This window comes from Salvelinus namaycush, chromosome 21 (genome assembly GCF_016432855.1).
Source record: "Salvelinus namaycush isolate Seneca chromosome 21, SaNama_1.0, whole genome shotgun sequence".
In the NCBI taxonomy this organism is placed as follows: domain Eukaryota; kingdom Metazoa; phylum Chordata; class Actinopteri; order Salmoniformes; family Salmonidae; genus Salvelinus; species Salvelinus namaycush.
Window position 1 is genome coordinate 43,219,057 of NC_052327.1, and position 22,869 is coordinate 43,241,925.

Consider the following 22,869-nt stretch of genomic DNA (forward strand, 5'->3'; position numbering starts at 1 on the left):
CCTGGATGAGTAACACAACTGACCAGGTTTCTTATCTCTATTTATCCCGCTCAAACTCTTTCCTAAGATCTCTCCTTTGATTGGTTCATTTGGTACCCAATTATTTACCCAACTTATTCCGTTTAAGAATGATGGAGGCTACTGTGTTCTTGGGGACCTTCAATGCTGCAAACATTTTTTGGTAACCTTCCCCAGATCTATGCCTCGACACGATCCTGTCTCGGAGCTCTACGGGCAATTCCTTCGACCTCATGGCTTGGTTGTTACTCTGACAAGCACTGTCAACTGTGGGACCTTTAATAGACAGATGTGTGCCTTTCCAAATCATGTCCAATCAATTGAATTTACCACAGGTGGACTCCAATCAAGTTGTAGAAACATCTGAAGGATGACCAATGGAAACAGGATGTACCTGAGCTCAATTTTGAGTCTCATAGCAAAGGGTCTGAATACTTATGTAAATAAGGTATTTGTTTTTTATCTTTAATACATTTGGAAACATTTCTAAAAACCTGTTTTCGTTCTGTCATTATGGGGTATTGTGTGTAGATTGAGGATTTTTTTTAATTTAATAGATTTTAGAACAAGGTTGTAACGTAACAATGTGGAAAAAGTCAAGGGGTCTGAGTACTTTCCGAAGGCACTGTGTATATAAACTCAAAACACAAAAAAGAAACTTCCCTTTTTCAGGACCCTGTCTTTCGAAGATAATTCATAAAAATACAAATAACATTTTTTGGTAACCTTCCCCAGATCTATGCCTCGACCTATGCCCAGATCTTCATTGTAAAGGGTTTAAACACTGTTTTCCATGCTTGTTCAATGAACCATGAACATGCACCTGTGGAACGGTCGTTAAGACACAAAGCTTACAGACAGTAGGCAATTATGGTCACAGTTATGAAAACTTAGGACACTAAAGAGGCCTTTCTACTGACTCTGATAAACACCAAAAGAAATATGCCCTGCTCATCTGCATGAACGTGCCTTAGGCATGCAATGTCCGTACTGTGAGACGCCTAAGACAGCGCTACAGGGAGACCGAACGGACAGCTGATCGTCCTCGCAGTGGTAGACCACGTGTAACACCTGCACAGGATCGGTACATCTGAACATCACACCTGCGGGACAGGTACAGGATGGTAACAACAACTGCCCGAGTTGCATAAGGAACGCACAATCCCTCCATCAGTGCTCAGACTGTACGCAATAGGCTGAGAGAGGCTGGACTGAGGGCTTGTAGGCCTGTTGTAAGGCAGGTCCTCACCAGACGTCGCGTTTATTGTCGAGGGAATGAGCGTTACACCGAGGCCTGTACTCTGGAGCGGGATCGATTTGGAGATGGAGGGTCCGTCATGGCCTGGGGCGGTGTGTCACAGCATCATCGGACTGAGCTTGTTGTCATTGCAGGCAATCTCAACGCTATGCGTTAAAGGGAAGACATCGTCCTCCCTCATGTGGTACCCTTCCTGCAGGCTCATCCTGACATGACCCTCCAGCATGACAATGCCACCAGCCATACTGCTCGTTCTGTGTGTGATTTCCTGCAAGACAGAAATGTCAGTGTTCTGCCATGGCCAGCGAAGAGCCCGGATCTCAATCCCTTTGAGCACGTCTGGGACCTGTTGGATCGGAGGGTGAGGGCTAGGGCCATTCCCCCCAGAAATGTCTGGGAACTTGCAGGTGCCTTGGTGGAAGAGTGGGGTATCATCTCGCAGCAAGAACAGGCAAATCTGGTGCAGTCCATGAGGAGTAAATGCACTGCAGTACTTAATGCAGCTGGTGGCCACACCAGATAGTGACTTACTTTTCATTTTTGACCCCCCCCCCCCCCCCCCCCTTTGTTCAGGAACACATTATTACATTTCTGTTAGTCACATGTCTGTGGAACTTGTTCAGTGTGTCTCAGTTGTTGTATCTTGTTATGTTCATACAAATATTTACACATGTTAAGTTTGTTGAAAATAAACGCAGTTGACTGTCAGAGGACGTTTCTTTTTTTGCTGAGTTTAGATAGATATACAGTACCAGTCAAAAGTTTGGGCACACCTACTCAGACATAAAGACACAAACTATGAAATCATGTAGTAACCAAAAAAGTGTGTATTTTATATTTGAGATTCTTCAAAGTAGGCACCCTTTGCCTTGATGACAGTTTTGCACACTTGGCCTTCTCTCATCCAGCTTCATGAAGTGGAATGCATTTCAATTAACTGGTGTGCCTTGTTAAAAGTACATTTTGAGGAATTGATTTTCTTAATGCGTTTGAGCCACTTGTGCTGTGACAAGGTAGGGGTGATATGCAGAAGATAGCCCTATTTAGTAAAATAAAAAGTCCATATTATGGCATGAACAGCTCAAATAAGCCAAGAATAATGACAGTCCGTCATTACTTTTAAGACATGAAGGTCAGTCATCTGGAAAATGTCAAGAACTTTGAAAGATTCTTCCTGCAGTTGCAAAAACCGTCAAGCTCCATGATGAAACTGGCTCATGAGGACCGCCACAGGAAAGGAAGATGCAGCGTTACATCTGCTGCAAAGGATAAGTTCATTACAGTTACCAGCCTCAGAAATGGCAGCCCAAATAAATGCTTCACAGAGTTCAAGTAACAGACACATCTCAACATCAACTGTTCAGAGGAGAATGCGGGAATCAGGCCTTCATGTTCGAATTGCTGCAAAGAAACCACTACTAAAGGACACCAATAAGAAGACTTGCTTGGGCCAAGGAACACAAGCAATGGACAGTAGATTGGTGGAAATCTGTCCTTTGGTCTGATGAGTCCAAATTTGAGATTTTTGGTTCCAACCGCTGTGTTTTTGTGAGACGCAGTGTAGGTGAACGGATGATTTCTGCATGTGTGGTTCCCACCGTGAAGCATGGAGGAGGAGGTATCATGGTGTGGGGATACTTTGCTGGTGACACTGTCAATGATTTATTTATAATTCAAGGCACACTAAACCCCCATGGCTACCACAGCTTTCAGCAGCAATACGCCATCCCTTCTGGTTTGTGCTTAGTGGGACTATAATTTGTTTTTGAACGGGACAATTGCCTATCACACCTCCAGGCTGTGGAAGGGCTATTTGACCAAGATGGAGTGCTGCATCAGATGACCTGGCCTCCACAATCACCCTACCTCAACCCAATTGAGATGGTTTGGTATGAGTTGGTGAAGGACAAGCAGCCAACAAGTGCTCAGCATATGTGGGAAATCCTTCAAGACTGTTGGAAAAGCATTCCAGGTGAAGATGGTTGAGAGAATGCCAAGTGTGTGCAAAGCTGTCATCAAGGCAAAGAGTGGCTACTTTGAATATTCTAAAATATGCTAATTGAGTCCATGTGTGTTTTTTCATAGTTTTGATGTCTTCACTAGTATTCTTCAATGTAGAAAATGGTACAAATAATCTTTTGACGTGTGGAGATGTGTGTGGAGCGAGACCTCCAACACAGGAGTATGGTAGATAGGCTATATATTGGTCACAGCTGAAAACGGACACCCCTCCCTTTTTGTTTCAGAGCAAAGTCGACGGGATGACCTGGAAGCCCTGGGCCACATGTTCATGTATTTCCTACGAGGGAGTCTGCCGTGGCAAGGACTCAAGGTAGGGGAGCTAGGCATGATGTCAGCTGGGTCATGTTCAGTAGGCACAAAATGGGGGGGTACTATCTGAGCTCGTCCAATAAGAAATGCTTGTTTTTGTTTGTTGTTTGCGAAGCATTTTTCTATGATGTGCCCTTATAATGAACTTTACCCAGATGTTAGAGTGTGATGCGCTACTAGTTGTGATTCAAGGAGGGAGAGAGAGAAGGAATGTTCACCTGAAGGAAGCACAGGAGCGATAAAGTGGGTGATTGAAAGACTGGCTAGGAGGAGGGAAAGCGAAATGTAACATTGGGGTGAAGGGAGGGAGAAAAGATGGAAAAGGTGTGTTTGGACTCAATTTGTGTCTTCTACCTACAGGCTGACACCCTGAAAGAGCGATACCAGAAGATTGGCGACACCAAGCGCAACACTCCCATCGAGGTCCTCTGTGAAAGCTTTCCAGGTATTGTGCCAATCTTCCACCCTGACACTAGTGCATGCCTTTGAAATGGTTACATTTCCTAGAACACACACTTTGCACTGCATGTTATGGCAGTTAGTAATCGCAATAGAATAATCAAGAGCGAGCTGGACTTAGAAATGGGCTTAAGTGAGCAGAAGATGCTTCTTGAAGGACAGGCGCATTGGAGAGTGAATGAAAGAGCATGTATTTGCAAGACACCACGTTTCCATCCAACCTTTTCATGCAGATGAATTTAGCTGTCGCATGAAAAATGTCACAACTGGGCTGATGGAAACAGGAACTGCCGGTTCAATTTTAGAAATGCCGACAGACAATTTGTTCGTTTGACATGGTGGTATCTTTTTGGGTCGGTAAAAATTCATTATACGAAACATTTGCAAATATTGATATAATAACCATCATATCGAAGTAGTCACGCAATATGTTGTGTGGTCCTCCCACACCATACACGACTCGGGAAAGCATGCAGTTTATTAGGCTACAGATTAAATACGTTATGAGAACTTCACAGAGTGTGAATGTGAAAGGTGATGAGCTTGATGCTCATTTTCCAATAAATAGCGAGGGTCTTGTTCTGGTCACATGATTGATGCTTGGCTGCCGTTTGACAGATACAAATAATATCGCTCTTATCCATAATAATCTCATAATGTAGGTAGCCTACCTGCACTGTATCTGCAAGCTATTGGCTAAAGAGCATGTGCCAAAACCAGAGTGGGCACATTTGCTATATAAATCAAATTTGATTTGTCACATGAGCCGAATACAACAAGTGTAGACCTTACAGTGAAATGCTTACTTACAAGCCCTTAACTAACAATGCAGTTTTAAGAAAATAACAACAAAAAATGAATAGATAAGAATAACAAATAATTCTAGAGCAGCAGTAAATAACAATAGCGGGGCTATATACAAGGGGTAACGGTACAGAGTCAATGTGCAGGGGCACCGGTGTCAAAGTAATATGTACATGAAGGTAGTCATTAAAATGACTATGCATAGATAATAAACCGAGAGTAACAGCAATGCAAATAGTCTAGGTTGCAATTTGTTTAATTGTTCAGCAGTCTTATGGCTTGAGGGTAGAAGCTGTTTAGAAGCTTCTGGGACCTAGACTTGGCGCTCCGGTACCGCTTGCCGTGCGGTAGCAGAGAGAACAGTCTGAATCGGGTGGCTGGAGTCTTGGACTATTTTTACGGCTTGGCCCCGGTGATGTACTGGGCTGTACGCACTACCCTCTGTAGTGCCTTGCGGTCGGAGGCCGAGCAGTTGCCTTACCAGGCAGTGATGCAACCCGTTAGGATGCGCTCGATTGGTGCAGCTGTAGAACCTTTTGAGGATCTGAGGACCCATGCCAAATCTTTTCAGTCTCCTGAGGGGGAATAGGTTTTGTCGTGCCCTCTTCACGACTGTCTTGGTGTGCTTGGATCATGTTAGTTTGTTGGTGACATGAATGCCAAGGAACTTGAAGCTCTCAACCTGCTCCACTACAGCCCCGCCGATGAGAATGGGGGCGTGCTCAGTCCTCCTTTTCCTGTAGTCCACAATCATCTCCTTTGTCTTGGTCACGTTGAGGGAGAGGTTGTTGTCCTTGCACCACACGGTCAGGTCTCTGACCACCTCCCTATAGGCTGTCTCGTCGGTGATCAGGCCTACCATTGCTGTGTCATCGGCAAAGTTAATGCTGGTGTTGGAGTTGTCCCTGGCCGTGGAGTAATGTGTGAACAGGGAGTACAGGAGGGGACTGAGCATGCACCCCTGAGGGGTCCCCGAGTTGAGGATCAGCGTGGCGGATGTGTTGTTACCTACCCATACCACCTGGGGGCAGCTCGTCAGGAAGTCCAGGATCCAGTTGCAGAGGGAGGTGTTTAGTCCCAGGGTCCTTATCTTAGTGATGAGCTATGAGGGCACTATGGTGTTGAACACTGAGCTGTAGTCAAAGAATAGCATTCTCACATAGGTGTTCCTTTTGTCCAGGTGTGAAAGGACAGTGTGGAGTGCAATAGAGCTTGCATCATCTGTGGATCTGTTGGGGCGGTATGCAAATTGTGGGTCTAGTGTTTCTGGGATAATGGTGTTGATGTGAGCCATGACCAGCCTTTCAAAGCATTTCATGGTTACAGGCGTGAGTGCTACAAGTTGGTAGTCATTTAGGAACGTTACCTTAGTGTTCTTGGGCACAGGGACTATGGTGGTCTGCTTGAAACATGTTGGTATTACAGACTCAGACAGGGAGAGGTTGAAAATGTCAGTGAAGACACTTGCATGTTGGGAGTACACGTCCTGGTAATCCATCTGGCCCTGCGGCCTTGTGAATGTTGACCTGTTTAAAAGTCTTACTCACATCGGCTGCAGAAAGCGTGATCATTCAGTCGTCCGGAACAGCTGATGCTCTCATGCATGTTTCAGTGTTACTTGCCTTGAAGCAAGCATAGAAGTTGTTTCGCTTGTGTCACTGGTCAGCTCTTGGCTGTGCTTCCCTTTTGTAGTCTGTAATAGTTTGCAAGCCCTGCCACATCCGACGTGCGTCGGCTCCGATGTAGTACGATTCGATCTTAGTCCTGTATTGACCCTTTGCCTGTTTGATGGTTTGTCGGAGGGCGTAGCGGGATTTCTTATAAGCTTCCGGGTTAGAGTCCCACTCCTTGAAAGCGGCAGCTCTACCCTTTAGCTCAGTTCGAATGTTGCCTGTAATCCATGGCTTCTGGTTGGTATGTACGTACAGTCACTGTGGGGACGACGTCATCGATGCACTTATTGATAAAGCCAGTGGCTGATGTGGTCTACTCCTCAATGCCATCGGAAGAATCCCGGAACATGTTCCAGTCTGTGATAGAAAAACAGTCCTGTAGTTTATCATCTGCTTCATCTGACCACTTTTTTTATAGACCGAGTTACTGGTGCATCCTGCTTTAATTTTTACTTGTAAGCAGGAATCAGGAGGATAGAATTATGGTCAGATTTGCCAAATGGAGGGCGAGGGAGAGCTTTGTACGCATCTCTGTATGTGGAGTAAGGTTAAGGTTTTAAGTAAGGAGTAAGGTTTTTTTCCCCTCTGGTTGTACATTTAACGTGCTGATAGAAATGAGGTAAAACTGATTTAAGTTTCCCTGAATTAAAGTCCCCGGCCACTAGGAGCGCCGCCTCTTGATGAGCATTTTCCTGTTTGCTTATGGCGGAATACAGCTCATTGAGTGCGGTTTTAGTGCCAGCATCGTGGTGGTCTGTGGTGGTATGTAGACAGCTACGAAAAATACAGATGAAAACTCTAGGTAGATAGTGTGGTCTACAGTTTATCATGAGATACTTTACCTCAGGCGAGCAAAACCTCGAGACTTCCTTAGATAACGTGCACAAGCTGTTTACAAATAAAGCAGCAGTTTTTGTGACAAACCATCAGTAGAGGGGAAAATGCGGCCTTAGTGCACTCAATTGTCAGGTATGACTAGATGGACCTCTTGTTTTGCCTGAACCATGTTGACTGTGTTGCCCCATTGTAGAAGAGATGGCCACCTACCTGAGCTACGTGAGGCGGTTGGACTTCTTTGAGAAGCCCGACTACGAGTATTTGAGGACTCTGTTCACCGAGCTGCTTGAGCGCAAAGGATACACCTTTGACTACACCTACGACTGGGATGGCAGACCGATTGTGAGTAGCTAGCGTTCACGTGCTAAATAGCATAAGTGTAGTCTCACATACAATAGTCATATAACAGCTGTTGAAAGACTAGAAGAGTAAATGTGCTGATTAGCAGCAGCTTGCTAACTGTTCAGCCCTGTATGTTTTTGTATAATAACTTTGTGTACCGTTCCTAGCTGGAAAGTTGGGAAATCAAAAGTAGAAAATAAATTTAACACAAGTGAAAGAATTAAAAATGTATATTTCCTTGAGCCTTTTTGTTTATCTGTCAGTCTCTCTCTTTCTCTCGCTTTCACTCTTTCTCTCAGCCTACTCCAGTGGGGGCTGTCAACGTGGACTCGGGTGCGTCTGCCATCACGAGAGAAAGCAACGCTAACAGAGACAGGCCCTCTCAGCAACAACCCCTACGGAACCAGGTAAACACAATAGTCTCACTCAGCAGTTCACTTCAGCTCTGCCTGTTCATCTGAAAAAGCCAATAATTTCCAGAAAATCTACTGGAATCAACAAATTCATGAATATACAAATCCTCATGAAGAATATGTGCATGGTTCTAGTCAATACTATTTCCATTCCTGTCAGTTGATTTGGACATGGAATTTCTCAATAGGAGAGCCAATTCCTAAATTGAAGGAGATTGAAATGGTGTTGGTCCCCACCTTGCCAGCAACAAGGACAATGAATAAGTATTGCTTGCTTGAACACCTTATATTTGTATAAGTGACCTACTGTAGAATTAGTTTCAATGCTATGGAGTTGCATGACTTATATTTAGACAATCCCAAACCCATAATCATATCACCTTAGCTCTCAACCAGCTTTACAGTTTACACTACAGTAAATCCAACACCATTTAAATTCGTACAATTTTAAGGCGAAAGAGTAGTAGTCCATATAGTTTTTTTCAAACTGGGTGGCTTTGCTTATGCTCCACACTTCAAGCTTTCCTCAAATCTTTTTTCGGTTGGTTTGGTGTAATATGTATTCTGCCCTTGACTTGCGTTCCCATGCAAAACTAGACAGATAGCTAACAACTAAGTCTTCAATAAAACTCCCAAGGCGTGACTTTTCTTGAATTAATATATTGAAAACGTTTATGTTGTGAAACTGCAAAATACAGAAAATAATATACTTTAGTATTCAATTCACACGGACATACTGTAGCTGTACATTATACATTTGAAGTTGCATAAATACAAAGCACATGCTACGGTACCATGCATCTGGCATGATGCCAAACCATATAGCTAATTGTTACTCATATGGTAATTGGCTAACTCCTTTCATTACTCTAATAATGTACAACCAGCTATGTAGAATAACAAAGCATATTACACTAGAAACAGTAACAAAACTACAGTATTGTATATTTTACAATTCGTTTGCATGACGCACGAGCAAAGTAATACAGCTAACGGCATACATGAAAGGCATTGCAATTTGTGTGAGTAAATGCAACCAACCAACATTGATATGTAAGCAACTATCAATAACAAGATTATCATCACTAGCTAAATGCTTGAATCGAACTTACAAACAAATACAGTATTTTCCAAGGCTGAAGCGTGACAAGAAATAACTACACTGAAAGACCTGCACCGTAGCGTTGTTTTTAGCTGCTTCTATGCGTGCAGAACGAATTCTCTATTTCCTTTTTGCGTAGTCTTTCTAAGTACCAGAAAGCTCCACTAGGGGGCGAATAACACCATGAAAATACATTTTAACCATTGTAATAAAATAATCTGTTACCTCCTAACAGGATGGCAGCACAATATGGCTTGATTTTCTAACCGTTCTAGTAAAAAATTATATTTCTCAGCATCTCCGATTTTGGAAAAGACCGAAGCAAAAGGAGCTTTCAGGTCGAAATTAGAACCTAACATGTAGTCTCAGCTGATCTTTTAGATGAGTTGCTGTTGGCACCAAAATACCTCGTCCATCTCCGCCTCTGCCTGGCTGTGTTGAACCGGAAAGAGGCATGGAGAGACGCAAAAGGAATTTCACAGCTGGAAGTCCTCCAGCTATTGCTCCCAACAGGCAGTGAAGCTTGTCTCAAATTTGATTGGCTGCAGCTAGAGTAGTTTTACGTGAGTGTGTGTGGCGCTGCGCCCAGGAGTCCCAGACTTATCTCTAATCATTGCTTCAGCACTGAACAACAACCCACCTGTGTCTCCATTGTTGCTCCAGTATGTGCCAAAAAGGGATTGTAAGAGCAAGATGGAGAGACAGAGGGAAGAGGAAGAAATTGAGATGGAGGGGGGATTTAGGTAGAGGGAGAAAGAGGAAAGCGATGGAAGGTGATTAAGGCAGAGTGGACTTAAAGAAGAGAACTAGAGGTAGAAAAAAGGAGAGAAATGAGAGGGGGAGATAAAGGAAACATCCTTGGTTTTAAGTAGGTCGACGCATATCACCCCATCAGTCTCTCCAAGCACGAGTCGTTTTATTGAGCCAGGACATCAGACACGCAATACAGGACATGACAACCAGTCTGAAATGAACTCGCAGTAATTACCAGTTGAAAGCTCCCAGACTGCGTAAGACCCTGCCAAAGCCCCCTGCAAAAACTTTATTAGTAGCTAATCCCTCAATGTCCTGTCACGTGCAACCTGTCCTGTCACGTACAACCTGTCCTGTCCAGGGGAACAGTGATGAACGAGATACATGGGGGAGATAAAGCAGTGCCTGCTGGCCCAGACTACTCAATCAATGCAGCCATGACAAAGAAACAATGCAAGTCTCTTAGGAAAGCCACCAGGGCTTTAAAATATGGTAATACTGAAAAAGATGTCAAACATACATACAGGGTTTCTTATAACTGTCTAAAAACGTTTTGCTTTAACATCACAAATCAAATTAAAGTAGACTCAGTCATATGAAGTAGATTGTGGGTCAATTTCCGCAACAACTTAGTGTTGAAACGTGAGGCTCTACTTCTCCGCTGTTTTGGTCCCGTGGCTACCACGCGGTCACCGCGTGAAGCGAACCCTTGCACATGCGCAGATACTGTATGAGAGTGAAGTGTTGCATATCGCTCATCTCGATATCGGCGATGCTGCTCGTGGCAATGTCATTTTGCTGAGTCTACCTTTAAATTTCTAATTTTAAAGCTATTGATTTTGCCATACTTTTTTTGTTTTGACATGGTTGTTTTCAACTACTTACACTTATTCCCAGCTTCGCCACAAGTCTCACCTCTGTTTTTCTTTGTTTTCCTGCGTTGCATGGCCTGTTGGCACCTGCTGCTCTCACTCACTTGCACCGCCCACCCACATCTTGCTCTGCCCATCCGCCTCCCCAACCAACCAGACGGCAGCATCAGACCGCAGAGGGGCATGGGATGCACAGGCCCACCGGCAGACAAACTCCTCCTACCTGAGCAGCTCCCACCTGGCCGCAGACAGGCATGGGGGCTCTGTGCAGGTATTCACCAACCACTGAGATACCGACTACTACTTAGTGGCTGGCTTCCAAACCAAAAAACCTGCTTCGTTGCCTATGTCCTTGATAGCCCTCTAGCCCACAGATCCGAAGGGACGTAAAAGATGAAAGCAATATGGCAGAAACTCTTCATAGGTGGGGCCCTCGCCACATTGCTTTCACCCGCTCTTTGCTCTTAAGATAGATGTTGTACTGTGTATGCGAAGGTGTTCCACATGCTGTTATGATGATCAACAGCAAAGGCTGTTCGACAGGGAGGGACCAGCTTTTTCATAGCAGCATGCAGACATTTAGTCTGAGAAGGAGGCAGATGGGGAGAGACCGGTTCACAAGGCCCACCAGACACATGTTCACTCACACTCGAGCAAGATCCTTTCCCATTAAGGGAGACCGGGAGTAGAGTTAAAGGCTAATGAGCCACATGAATGACACCATACATGGATGTCTGGAAGTGGCTAAGCTGTATGGAGGGAATTCAGTAACTTCACTTTAGTTTATATTTCTGTCATGAGGGCCTACGTATTACTGTCATGTTTGACTGAACGGGCAAGATGCCGTAAGCATTCATTACAGAGCTGATGTCATAACAGCTTATGACAACTGGCATTACGCTTACTTGAAACTATTAGTTGTAGTTAAGATAGTTGGCTAGAATTTTTTTCAGAATTCACCGATAAATTGGTCCACATGGATAAACTAAAGGCATAGAAACCGTAAATGACTTAGTAACAGGAAATACATTCATTTCCATGACAGAATTAAAAAGTCATTTTGGACTGACCAATTTGAAATACATTCAACTTAAGTTACATATCACACAATATTTTGAACATCAGAGCAACCTTGAGGGAATCTTATTTGAGTCAGAAACCAAGACTTAAAATAACTGATATTGGCACAAGATGGGGGGGAAAGTTGGCGCATAACTAATGAAATTACAGTTAATGAAAATGTATGTCAATGCAGTATAAACTAATGTATAGAATTTATCATACAAGTGAAAAAAATCACATTCTACAGCACAACGGCAGAGTCATGTCTGAAGTGTAAAACTAACAATGATTCAATAATCCATGTTTTCTGGGAATGCTATAAAGTCCAAAATGTATGGGTGGAGCTAGAAAGTTGGCTGTCAGAAGTATTACAATGTAAACTTAATTTTAATCAGTCTGTCTGCATATTAAAAGACATGGCATATGAGGGTATAGTGATACCCAATGGACTGGACGATTCTCATCACTCATCTGGAAAAAAACGTATGACAACGTGGAAATCAATTAACACAATGGAAAAATCGAATGATTGATTATTGAAATGGCATCTGCGACCAAGGAAAAACAAATCGGTACAATTTAAGGCCATGTGACAAACAATAATGCAGGCACTAAGGATGGAGGTGTGAGCGTACGGGTCTGGGCAGAGGAGATGTAGTTTATTTCTGTAAGTTGTTTGCATATTTATGTTTGTATTTGGAGTGGGGGAAAAACATAATTTTTTTAATAAACTAATACAAAATTGAGTTAGCTAGCAGTAGACCTAGCCAACATGCATACATGAGTAACAGTTTTATGTGACTCGTGACAGTGTTAAGTTGGTTGTCACAAGATGTTATCATGACACTTTGGGCTATAGTATGATCATGACCGTGTTTTGTTAATCTTACGACGCAATGTCAATGTTGGCATTTAGTCATCCTAGCAGAATTATCTTTATTTTTGCATGACTGATATGACTTTTTTCCCATGTGCCTCAGGTGGTCAGCTCCACCAATGGGGAACTGAACGCCGATGACCCAATGACGGCCCACTCCAACGCACCTATCGCAGCGCAGGCCGAAGTGGAGGTGGTGGATGAGGCCAAGTACGTTTCTGCTGCTTTTTCTTCTGTCGTAGCTAGCTTGCTCTCTCCCCATTTTTGCTTGGTCATCTGTCCCTTTCGATAGCACTTCGTTTTTTAGTTGTAATAACATTTTATTTGTCACATGCTTCTTAAACAAGTGCGGACTAACAGTGAAATGCTTACTTTCGGGCCGTTCCCAACAATGCAGAGAGAAAGAAAAGAGAAATAATAGAAAAGTAAAACACTGAATAATATGCTGAACGAAAATATAAACATGCAACAATTTCTATGATTTTACTGAGACACAATTCATATAAGGAAAACAGTAAATTGAAATAAATGTTTTCGGCACTGATCTATGGATTTCACATGAATGGGAATACAGATATGCATCTGTTGGTCACAGATACCTTTAAAAATATATATTTTTAATAAGTAGGTGCGTGGATCAGGAAAGTAGTCACTATCTGGTATGACCACCATTTGCCTCATGCAGCACGACATATCTCTTTCGCATAGAGTTGATCAGGCTGTTGATTGTGGCCTGTGGAATGTTGTCCCACTCTTCTTCAATGACTGTGCGAAGTTGCTGGATATTGGCAGGAAACATATTGGCAGAAACATGCTCAATGGGTGACATGTCTGGTGAGTATGCAGGCCATGAAAGAACAGAGACATTTTCAGCTTCCAGTAATTGTGTACAGATCCTTGCGACATGGGGCCGTGCATTATCATGCTGAAACATGAGGTGATGGAGGTGGATGAATGGGACGACAACGAGCCTCAGGATCTCGTCACGGTTTCTCTGTCCATTCAAATTGCCATCGATAAAATGCAAATTTGTTTGTTGTCCATAGCTTATGCCTGCCCATACCATAACCCCACCGCCACCATGGGTCCCTCTGTTCACAACAGCAAACTGCTCACCCACACAACGCCGTACACGTGGTCTGCACTTGAGGCCGTTTGGACGTAGCAGTAGCATATGTGATGAGTAAAAAAAGTTAGTGTAATGCTGATAGTCCAGTTAGCTATTTGGTTAACTATTTAACTAACTATTTAGCTGTCTTATGGCTTGGGGGTAAAAGCTATTCAGGGTCCTGTTGGTTCCAGACTTCGGTGCATTGTTACCGCTTACCGTGCGGTAGCAGAGAGAACAGTCTATTACGGGTGGCTGAAGTCTTCAACAATTTTTAGGGCCTTCCTCTGTCACCGCCTGTTGTAGAGGTCCTGGATAGCAGGGAGCTCTGCCCCAGTGATGTACTGGGCCGTACGCACTACCCCTCTGCGCAGCGCCTTGCGGTCGGATGCCAAGTAGTTGACATACCAAGTGGGGATGCAGCCAGTCAAGATGCGCTCAATGGTGAAGCTGTAGACATTGTTGAGGATCTGAGGGCCCATGCCAAATCTTTTCAGCCTCCTGCGGGGGAAGAGGCATTATTGTGCACTCTTCACGACTGCGTTTGTGTGTTTGGACCATAATAGATCCTTAGAGATGTGGAAACTGAGGAACTTGAAGCTCTCGACTCTCTTCACTTAAGCCCTGTCGATGTGAATGGGGGCATGCTCGGCCCTCCATTTCCTGTAATCCATGATCAGCTCCTTTGTCTTGCTGACGTTGAGGAAGAGGTTGTCCTGGCACCACACTGCCAGGTCTTTGACATCCCTATAGGCTGTCTCGTGGTCATAGGTGATCAGGCCTACCACCGTCGGCAAACTTAATGATGGTAATGGAGTTGTGCGTGGCCACACAGTCGTGGGTGAACAGGGAGTACAGGAGGGAACTAACCACACAACTCTGAGGGGCCCCTGTGTTGAGGGTCAATCTGATCGATGTGGTGTTGCCTACCCTCACCACCTAGGTGCGTCCCGTCAGGCAGTCCAGGATCCAGTTGCAGATGAAGATATGTCCAGGCTTTCAAAGCATTTCGTGGCTACAGATGAGTGCTACGGGTCAATAGTCATTTAGACAGGTTACCTTGGCGTTCTTGGGCACAGGGACTATAGTGGTCTGCTTGAAACATGTAGGTATTACAGACTGGGTCAGGGGGAGGTTAAAAATGTCACTGAAGACGTTAAAGAAATGTATTGGAAGACGACTTATTAGTGGTATTTTGGGTAATTTCTTTACTATGACTCTTGCTCAGTCCATGAGACTGACTAGCTGTCCAATTCCAACCAGTTTGAAGTACCGTGAAAGTGTATTAGATACAAGAAATCAAACTGCCTGAGCTGGGATAAAATCATGTCCAAACAAGTTGTCTCTTGTGGCAGGAACCTGTCGGGACCGGGTGGTAAACTGATAATCTTTTGGTTCAGTTAGTTTCAAACATTCTTAACATTTCTGATTATCTGAATTATTTTAGTCTGAAAATACACTTTCTAGCTAAAACAAAAAAGAACAAAATTCCCCTCGTATACTTTCACCTTTCTGTCTTTGTTTTAGTTTCCCTTGCATGAACTGCGATGATTGTCCTTTCCCCCACTCTGCCCAGCCACACTCTTACGTGTGTGTGCATGCATGTGGTTCTACCTTGCACAAGGACTATCTTGCATCGTTGTCTCGATCTCTGTACAGTATTAATCTGTCTTTTTCCCTCACACACTCTCTGTAGCTGCGTGAAAATGCTCAACCTGTGGTGAGTCCCACTCCCATACACATCAGCCATTCAAAGGGAATGGACCAGACTAGCACTAAACGAATACCGCCAGGCTAGCACCAGACAACATATCCAGCACTGTGTTGATTTATTGGCTTCACCCTTGACATTCCATTAAACAAATAACAATGTTGCTTTCATATTAGATTTGAGGCTTCTCACATGGAGTGACTAATATCCTTTTCACACTACTAAGAGGAGCTAAAGTATGATTATGTAGCTCAACTGGAAAGACTAAGGCCAAAGCCACACAGTGCTTCTCTCCGTCAAGAACAGATTTGTGATGGCATTCGTATGGGGTTCACAAAGAACTGCAACGTTGGTTATACAGTTACCTGCCTGCAACCTTGTTCGATCTAATTGTAGAACATTACGGAAACATTTTGTGCCAGCTGGGTAGCATACAGTCTGGGTTTATTCCCTCCCCATCACAAGCTCGCTCTGTTCTCACGTCACACTCTCGCACTCCATTTTTATAACTGTTAAATGTTCACATTAATTACATATTTGAAGTTGAGTAAGTTTGGAGTGATTGCAGCATAATATTGAGAGATATAGATTGTCAAGTAACTTTCCTCTTCTGTCTCTTAATCCTTTCTCTTCAGGTGTTGTTGCTTCTTCAAGCGAAAACGGAAGAAGAACACTCCACGGCAGAAATGATCTCCTGCTACCCTGTCCGGTGTCGCTGAGCGAGTTTGGTTTTAAGGAAATTAATGAAGGGACATTTCTGGGAGGGAGTTGTGAGAGAGACTTGTTATTACAAGAGAAAAAATTGGATTCTTACTGACCTGGACCTACTGAATGGAACTACTATACACATGAAGACCTTGGCCACAAAGTCCTTTCTTTTCTTTTCTTTCTCGGTGGCTGAATGGATGAATGACTAAATTTGACTTTTGACCTTTCCTCTGGATACTGGAGGATGCCTGAGGACATCTCTTCATCTGCCCCAGTTTTTTTTCTTTCTTTTGCTCAAGCGGAGATCAAAAGTCAAGTCTTCCCCCCTCCATTTCTCTTTTCAGGTGTGAGGAGACCAGTCTAGCAGTCTATAGACCTCTATCACCTTTCTCTTTCTTTCTTGTGTCTCTCCTCTTTCTCTCTCACCAAACCCACTCACATCCACAGTAAAAGCCGGTCTTAAGCTGTCCCTTTTGCTTTTTGTTCATACAAATATATGTCTGTACATACGTAGGTGTGGATGTTTGTTTGAATGTGCCCTAATGGCTAATTGGTTCATATGCCACGAAGCTCCTCCCACTCAGCCCTGTTTGACTTTCTTTTGAAGAAGGCATTATAGATGATGCTTCCTAGTCCTGAAGTAACCTTGCTCCAACACTAGACACCTCCATGGTCCCTTGTAGATCTGCAAAGATGCCACAGATTCTTTCAAATCTATCAAGAAGGGTCTGCAGGTTGATTTGGGATTGGCATAAGTAGTCAAAGCAGAAAGAAACGGTAGATAAGGAGGGAACACCAAAAGAAGCACTTTTCTAATGCATCCTTGCCAGAAAAAAACCTGATGAGTACCAATTCACCTCTAAACAATCACTAAATTTGCCTGCTGCCTCCATATGTGTTAAAAACAATTGTGCTAATTTCAATGATATGCAAGAAAAATGTTAGACCGCAGCGAGTGACCAAAGGGATGTGTGTGAACAGAGGACCTATTATGTTACCAGATTTAGATTTAACTGAAAATGATTTGTATTCTAGATCCATGTTTGATGCACTGGTCATTATTACCCACCCACTCCTTTTCAGCTTTTCAATTTCAGGCCAATTGTAAAAACATGTTGGCCAATTGTAAAAAAAAATTGGCCAATTGTAAAAAAAAATTGGCCAATTGTAAAAAAAAATGTTGGCCAATTGTAAAAAAAAATGTTGGCCAATTGTAAAAAAATAAATAAAATAAAAAAAAAAATGTTGGCCAATTGTAAAAAATGTTGGGGGGGAGTATCACCAATAGATCTGTTATGAGTTGCATTTCGCATTGCTTTTGGTAACATTGCCGGTACCTGTAAACTGGTCCCTGTTATCCACAAACACCTAACTTTGTTTCTGTGTGGATTTAGGAAAAGTTGCTTCCAAATGCTGATCTAAGGTCAGTTGTAGATTTTTTTTTTTTTTACCTCTCAATGTTTAAAGCTAGGATTGGGCTAGAGTGAACTGACACCAGATGTACACTTTAGGGTGACTTCTACCTCCAGTCTGTCTGTTTTGTAATGAATCTGGGACAAGGAGAACAGACTTGGCTCTCCTATTGATTTAGATGCTACTGCTCCTCCTGCTGGCCTTACCATGTAATGCCTTAATCAGACCACCTCTCTTCAGAGCCTATCAGGATAGGCATCTGTTCACTGCAACAACACACCAGCCAATAAGAAGACATGTTGACAAGTCTGGTTCCTATAGAGCAGTGTTGCTCAACTGGATTCCTGGGGTACCTTATGGTGTTACATATTTTTGTTCTAGCCCAGCCTGAACACCTGAATCACCTAATTACAGGTTTAATGATTAGTATTATTTTTGAATCAGGTGTGTTTGCTGGGCTAGAACAAAAAATGGAGTTGCGGTGTGGACGCTCAAGACCTGGACTTAAGAAATGGAAGCTGTAGAGAGGGAGACTATACAGCTGCCTCAATGCCACTTAGAGGTCAAAATTATTTAGCCTGTGGAAATGGTTGCGTTTTAGGAGGTGACACTGTGGTCTCTCACTTTAAATCAATTTTAGCGCAGACAAGGTTGAGAAAGCAGAATTTGAAGATTTCAAATAGAGGAACCTCAATTTCTTTCCTCTAAGGTCATCAGAGTGAAAGGAAGTGAAGGGCCTTTTTTTATTCTTCAGATATGCTTATTTGTGTTTCTCTGCAGTCAAAACATTTGAGGTTGTGAAATGCTACATTTTACAATAATATTCTACCCTCTTGGTAAACCTCAGTGTTTACTCCTGAGTGGTTATCTTGTCTGTTTTCAATTTATTTTGTTTTGTGTTGTCAATGTGAACTGAAAATGTATGATGTCCTGTAATTTGTATTTTTTTAATCATTGAATGATCTTGCTTTTTCATGGGGGGATGTATTTAAACAGCGATTGAGTGCACTACGTATTTTGTACCTACTGTTGACTGCAGTTAGAATGCCAGCCTCGCTCTCTACCATCTAGATACTATCCACTGTTTCACTTGTGTATTATGGAAATGGTGGAAAGAACTCTGTGGCTTTGAGTCAAGCTGGAAGAATTGTCAATTTCCTTATGCTTCTATTGAATAACTCCCTTGTACACAGACAGACACACGGGCTTGTGTGATACGTTCCTATGATACGTTTTTATCTTTGGAGTCAGTTCTCTAGCTGTCTTTTATAGGGATGGACAAGCAGAAGCTATGTATATTTTTGAGTAACAAAGCAGTTTTTTTTGTGCTGTGTGCAAATGTTGTATTCTTCCTTGAAAGTGTATGTCTTGAGTAAGTATCTCTGCAGTTTAAATTATTTCAAACGTACTTGAATTGAAAGATGTGGGACGAGTCTTAGTCAAGTAGTGGAATGTCAGGATTTACTCAAATGCCATTGTCTGACTAAATGATGTGCTTGTGAGTGACCTTAATTCATGGATGGTCAGTTGATTCACCCACCTATCATTCAGACTTTCAGACATCGCTGCTGACCACACCAGGATAATTGTGAAGTGGGTAAAAGGCTTAGGCTGTTGTCATGTGGTGTCGCTCTCCTTCTCTTGATCTCTACCTTTCTCTCTCCTTCACCTTGTTGTTTTTGGTGGCTTCCTCCCTTCCTTGAAGTAATTAGTGATATATAACGTGACAGTTGAAAGAAATGGCTTTTCCCGTATGGATTTCACCTGTCTAGTCATGTCCAATCAGTGATTACTTGAAGGAAGAGAGAAAGGACTGTATTTATCCCAGGCCTTTTGACTTTCTATGACACTGGTGCAGCATGGAGGTGCTGACCCCAGTGTTTCTTGAGAGAACAGAGGATATATTTTCCACTAGTTACCACAGCCATATTGTCAAAATTGGCTATATCGTAAAAATGCATGACACTTTTTGGTCTTAATTTAAGGTTAGTGTTATGCATAATATTAGCAGTGTGGTTAGAGGTAGGTTTAAAATTACATTTTTAAGAACATAAATCGTAGAAGTAGGGGGTGTTTATGACTTCGTGGCTAGGGTAACTAGTGAAGACCAGAGGACTTTTACTGGCTTATTCACCGGAGTCCCACACGCCCCCTGATGGCAGTATATATTTGCCCATGCAGCCTTCTGATCCCACTGGGGGTAATTTTGACGCTGCACATTCCTTTTCCTCCATGACATGTTAACGCAACCTCCTCCGATGGCAGGGTTTGTTTGAGATGTCACTCACTGTATCAGGATGCGCTGACTATGAATATGTATACCTCAGAGAAAAGCCATTACTGTCTCTAGCACACACACGCACACACTTTTTGTTCTCTCATCTCAGTCTTTGCTCCCCAGTGCCAGCTTCATGACCTCTAACCTTCCTCTGGTGCCATGGGTGCTGAAATGTTAACATGTTGTAGACATGAGCCCTATTCTCTCCTCTTAAGATGGTGCCATTTTGACACTTGCGTTTGGTGGGTTAGCTGTATCATTGCAAGTGCTTTTGGAGAAACCATTCAGAAATATTGTTTTGTTTTTTGCCATGTTATTGCTTACCTGCTGTCTTCCCAGGCCGTGCTTGTGTAACAACCATACCATCTCAGAATTGGTATGGTTGCGTATTTCTGACATTACATAAAAGGTCTGTTATTTTGCTTTAGATCATTTACGTGACTAAGAATTCATGAGGCTTCTACTATAGTAGTATTGCTTATGATTACACATCATTTTTTTCATTAAGTATTCTTAACCTGCTTTTCTTGCTTGATCCCAACAACCAAAGTTATTGTTTTGGCATCCTTGTTTTCTTGTCATTGTACTTCCTTAATATTAATGGAACCACTTACTTTAATACATACTTGAAATGTTTTGCCACAGTTTGTACATATGTACAGTCACCTATAAATGATCTAGATGCTACGGGGGGGCATGACTTGGTACCCTCTCCATCAGCAACTAGAAGACGACACTGAGTCAGATGGCTTTGACCAGTTGTATCCTCGTCATGTCTTCTGCATCTAGGGGTAGATTAATTCAACCTGAGGTTTTCTCATTGGCTTTAAGCACAATTATTATTGTACTGGTATGCTTTTGTGTATTTAAAGAATACTATCTTGCTTGAATGAAACGGGTCCATCAGGGCCTTAATGACCATTTATCGTTGCTGGTTCCTTTTTCATTCTCACTGTCATTCCAGACAATCTCTCCACTTCCTCAGTGTTGGAGAGACCATTTATCGATGGTTGCTTGCATTTGTCCACAAATGTGTAGGGCACGAGCTGCAAAGACTGCTCAAGTGAGGTAGACTTTTTCCGACATTACGTTCAGAGTTGTTTAAACTGTAGACCTCCAGTGGTTAGAGACAAGACTGCAATATTGTACTGATTATTTTCAATTGTAAATTATGTAAAGTTGATTATGTTCAAATGGGAGTCTATTTTCTTGATCCGTTTTTCTTTTCTCCCTCTTCAAAGCTGTCTCCTGTTCTGGTAATAGTTTCAAAGCTATGAATATGAGTCAAGTATTACAATTGTATTATGAATATTACTGTGTTGAAACATGAATGTTACTTCAAAATGTATTTGAATGCTTTAACCTGGTTAAGGGCTCCAATCGTGAAGAACCCCTTTTTTTTTCAGGTTTTTGAAGAAGAAAAAAAATTACAGAAAGAAACGAGGTCTAGACTCTTTCTGTCTTAAAATGCCTACCCCCTTCGCCCCCAGAAGCCTCAAGTGAAATGTGTCTTGGGACCTTTCCAAAATCTTACTTTTTATTCCCTCCTAACTTAAAGGGGAAATCAAGTTTGCACCCTTTTTTATGTAAAATAAATCTCTCTTAACCTTTACTCTTGGCCCTGTGTTTCCTTCAAAGTTTTTGAAGTCTATTCGGATTCTTGAATACACTTTAGTTTCATTTGATGAGGACACAATGTGTTATGAAATTTTATATTTATTTGTGTATATAGCTGCCTTAATGTTGCTGGATCCCAGGAAGAGTGCTAATTGGGATTCTTAATAAAAACAAATTTCCTGACGGGCCGCCCTCAGGTGGTGAGGTTAGGCAATAACGCTTCCGCCACACTGATTCTCCACACGGGTGCCCCCCAGGGGTGTGTGCTCAGCCCCCTCCTATACTCCCTGTTTACCCATGACTACGTGGCCACGCATGACTCGAACTCAATCATCAAGTTGGCTGACAACATGACAGTGGTAGGCCTGATTACAAACAATGACGAGATGGCCTACAGGGAGGAGGTTAGAGCCCTTACGGAGTGGTGCCAGGAAAATAACCTATCCCTCAACAAAACAATGGAGCTGATCATGGACAACAGGGAGCACCATCCTCATTGACGGAGCCGCAGTGGATAGGGTCAAAAGCTTCAACTTCCTTGGCCTGCACGTCACTAAGGACCTGAAATGGTCTCACCACACTGACAGTGTTGCCTGTTTTGCATGTTATTTTGGAATGAATGTGTCACGTATCAGTTGGGAAACAAAGTAAAGACAAATGTATTGAGTGAATGAAGTCACATACAGTCTCTTGCTTTCTAAAGGCAGGTGTTTCAATCTAGCTCAGTGCTTTCGGTGGTGGAGGGGCAGCCAGTGGAAAATACAGAGCGTAGACATTGGTAATCTTCTCTAGTTGTGCCGTGATTGGCTCAGTGTTCTATCACTCATGGGGACACTAGGTCATTGCAGAATCTGCAGGGAGAGCTTGAAACTTCAAGCCCCTTGGGTGCTGCCATAGATTTACATTAGAAGTGCCTGTCCAAGAAGGGTCAAGGTCATTGGCCACAGATAAAATCACTTTATAGCTAGACAAGCAGTCATCATCGTGAATCACATCGACAATCTACTGGCAAAGCAATCACTATTTTGCTTCCCCTGCCTGCTATTTGGTGGAGAGGATTTGTGGGCCAAGTCTGGGTTTAAGAATTTAAAACATGTCTGAAAGGGTCTCTTTTCCAAGCTTAAAATGATAGACATTCACACGCAACACCATGGGACAGAAAAGGTTGAATACATTGGCCATGCTGTCAATCCAGCATGACTTCTGCCGAGTTCAAGACAATTTGGAACTCGG

At 42.8% G+C, this 22,869-nt stretch overlaps 1 protein-coding gene across 2 annotated transcripts in view; it reads left to right on the forward strand.

The window, feature by feature from the left end:
- The window catches only part of LOC120066388 (casein kinase I-like), a 76,012-nt gene extending 54,381 nt beyond the window's left edge, over positions 1-21,631 (forward strand). Inside the window, exons 7-13 of one of the 2 annotated variants that reach the window (XM_039017724.1) lie at positions 3,523-3,608; positions 3,968-4,052; positions 7,574-7,722; positions 8,022-8,129; positions 11,020-11,133; positions 12,905-13,011; positions 16,256-21,631. In XM_039017724.1, the coding sequence (XP_038873652.1) occupies positions 3,523-3,608; positions 3,968-4,052; positions 7,574-7,722; positions 8,022-8,129; positions 11,020-11,133; positions 12,905-13,011; positions 16,256-16,310 (704 nt within the window). In that variant the 3' untranslated portion in view covers positions 16,311-21,631. The remainder of the gene's footprint in view (positions 1-3,522; positions 3,609-3,967; positions 4,053-7,573; positions 7,723-8,021; positions 8,130-11,019; positions 11,134-12,904; positions 13,012-16,255) is intronic. The other variant, XM_039017725.1, reaches the window with a different exon arrangement.
- Positions 21,632-22,869: the final 1,238 nt, after the last annotated feature.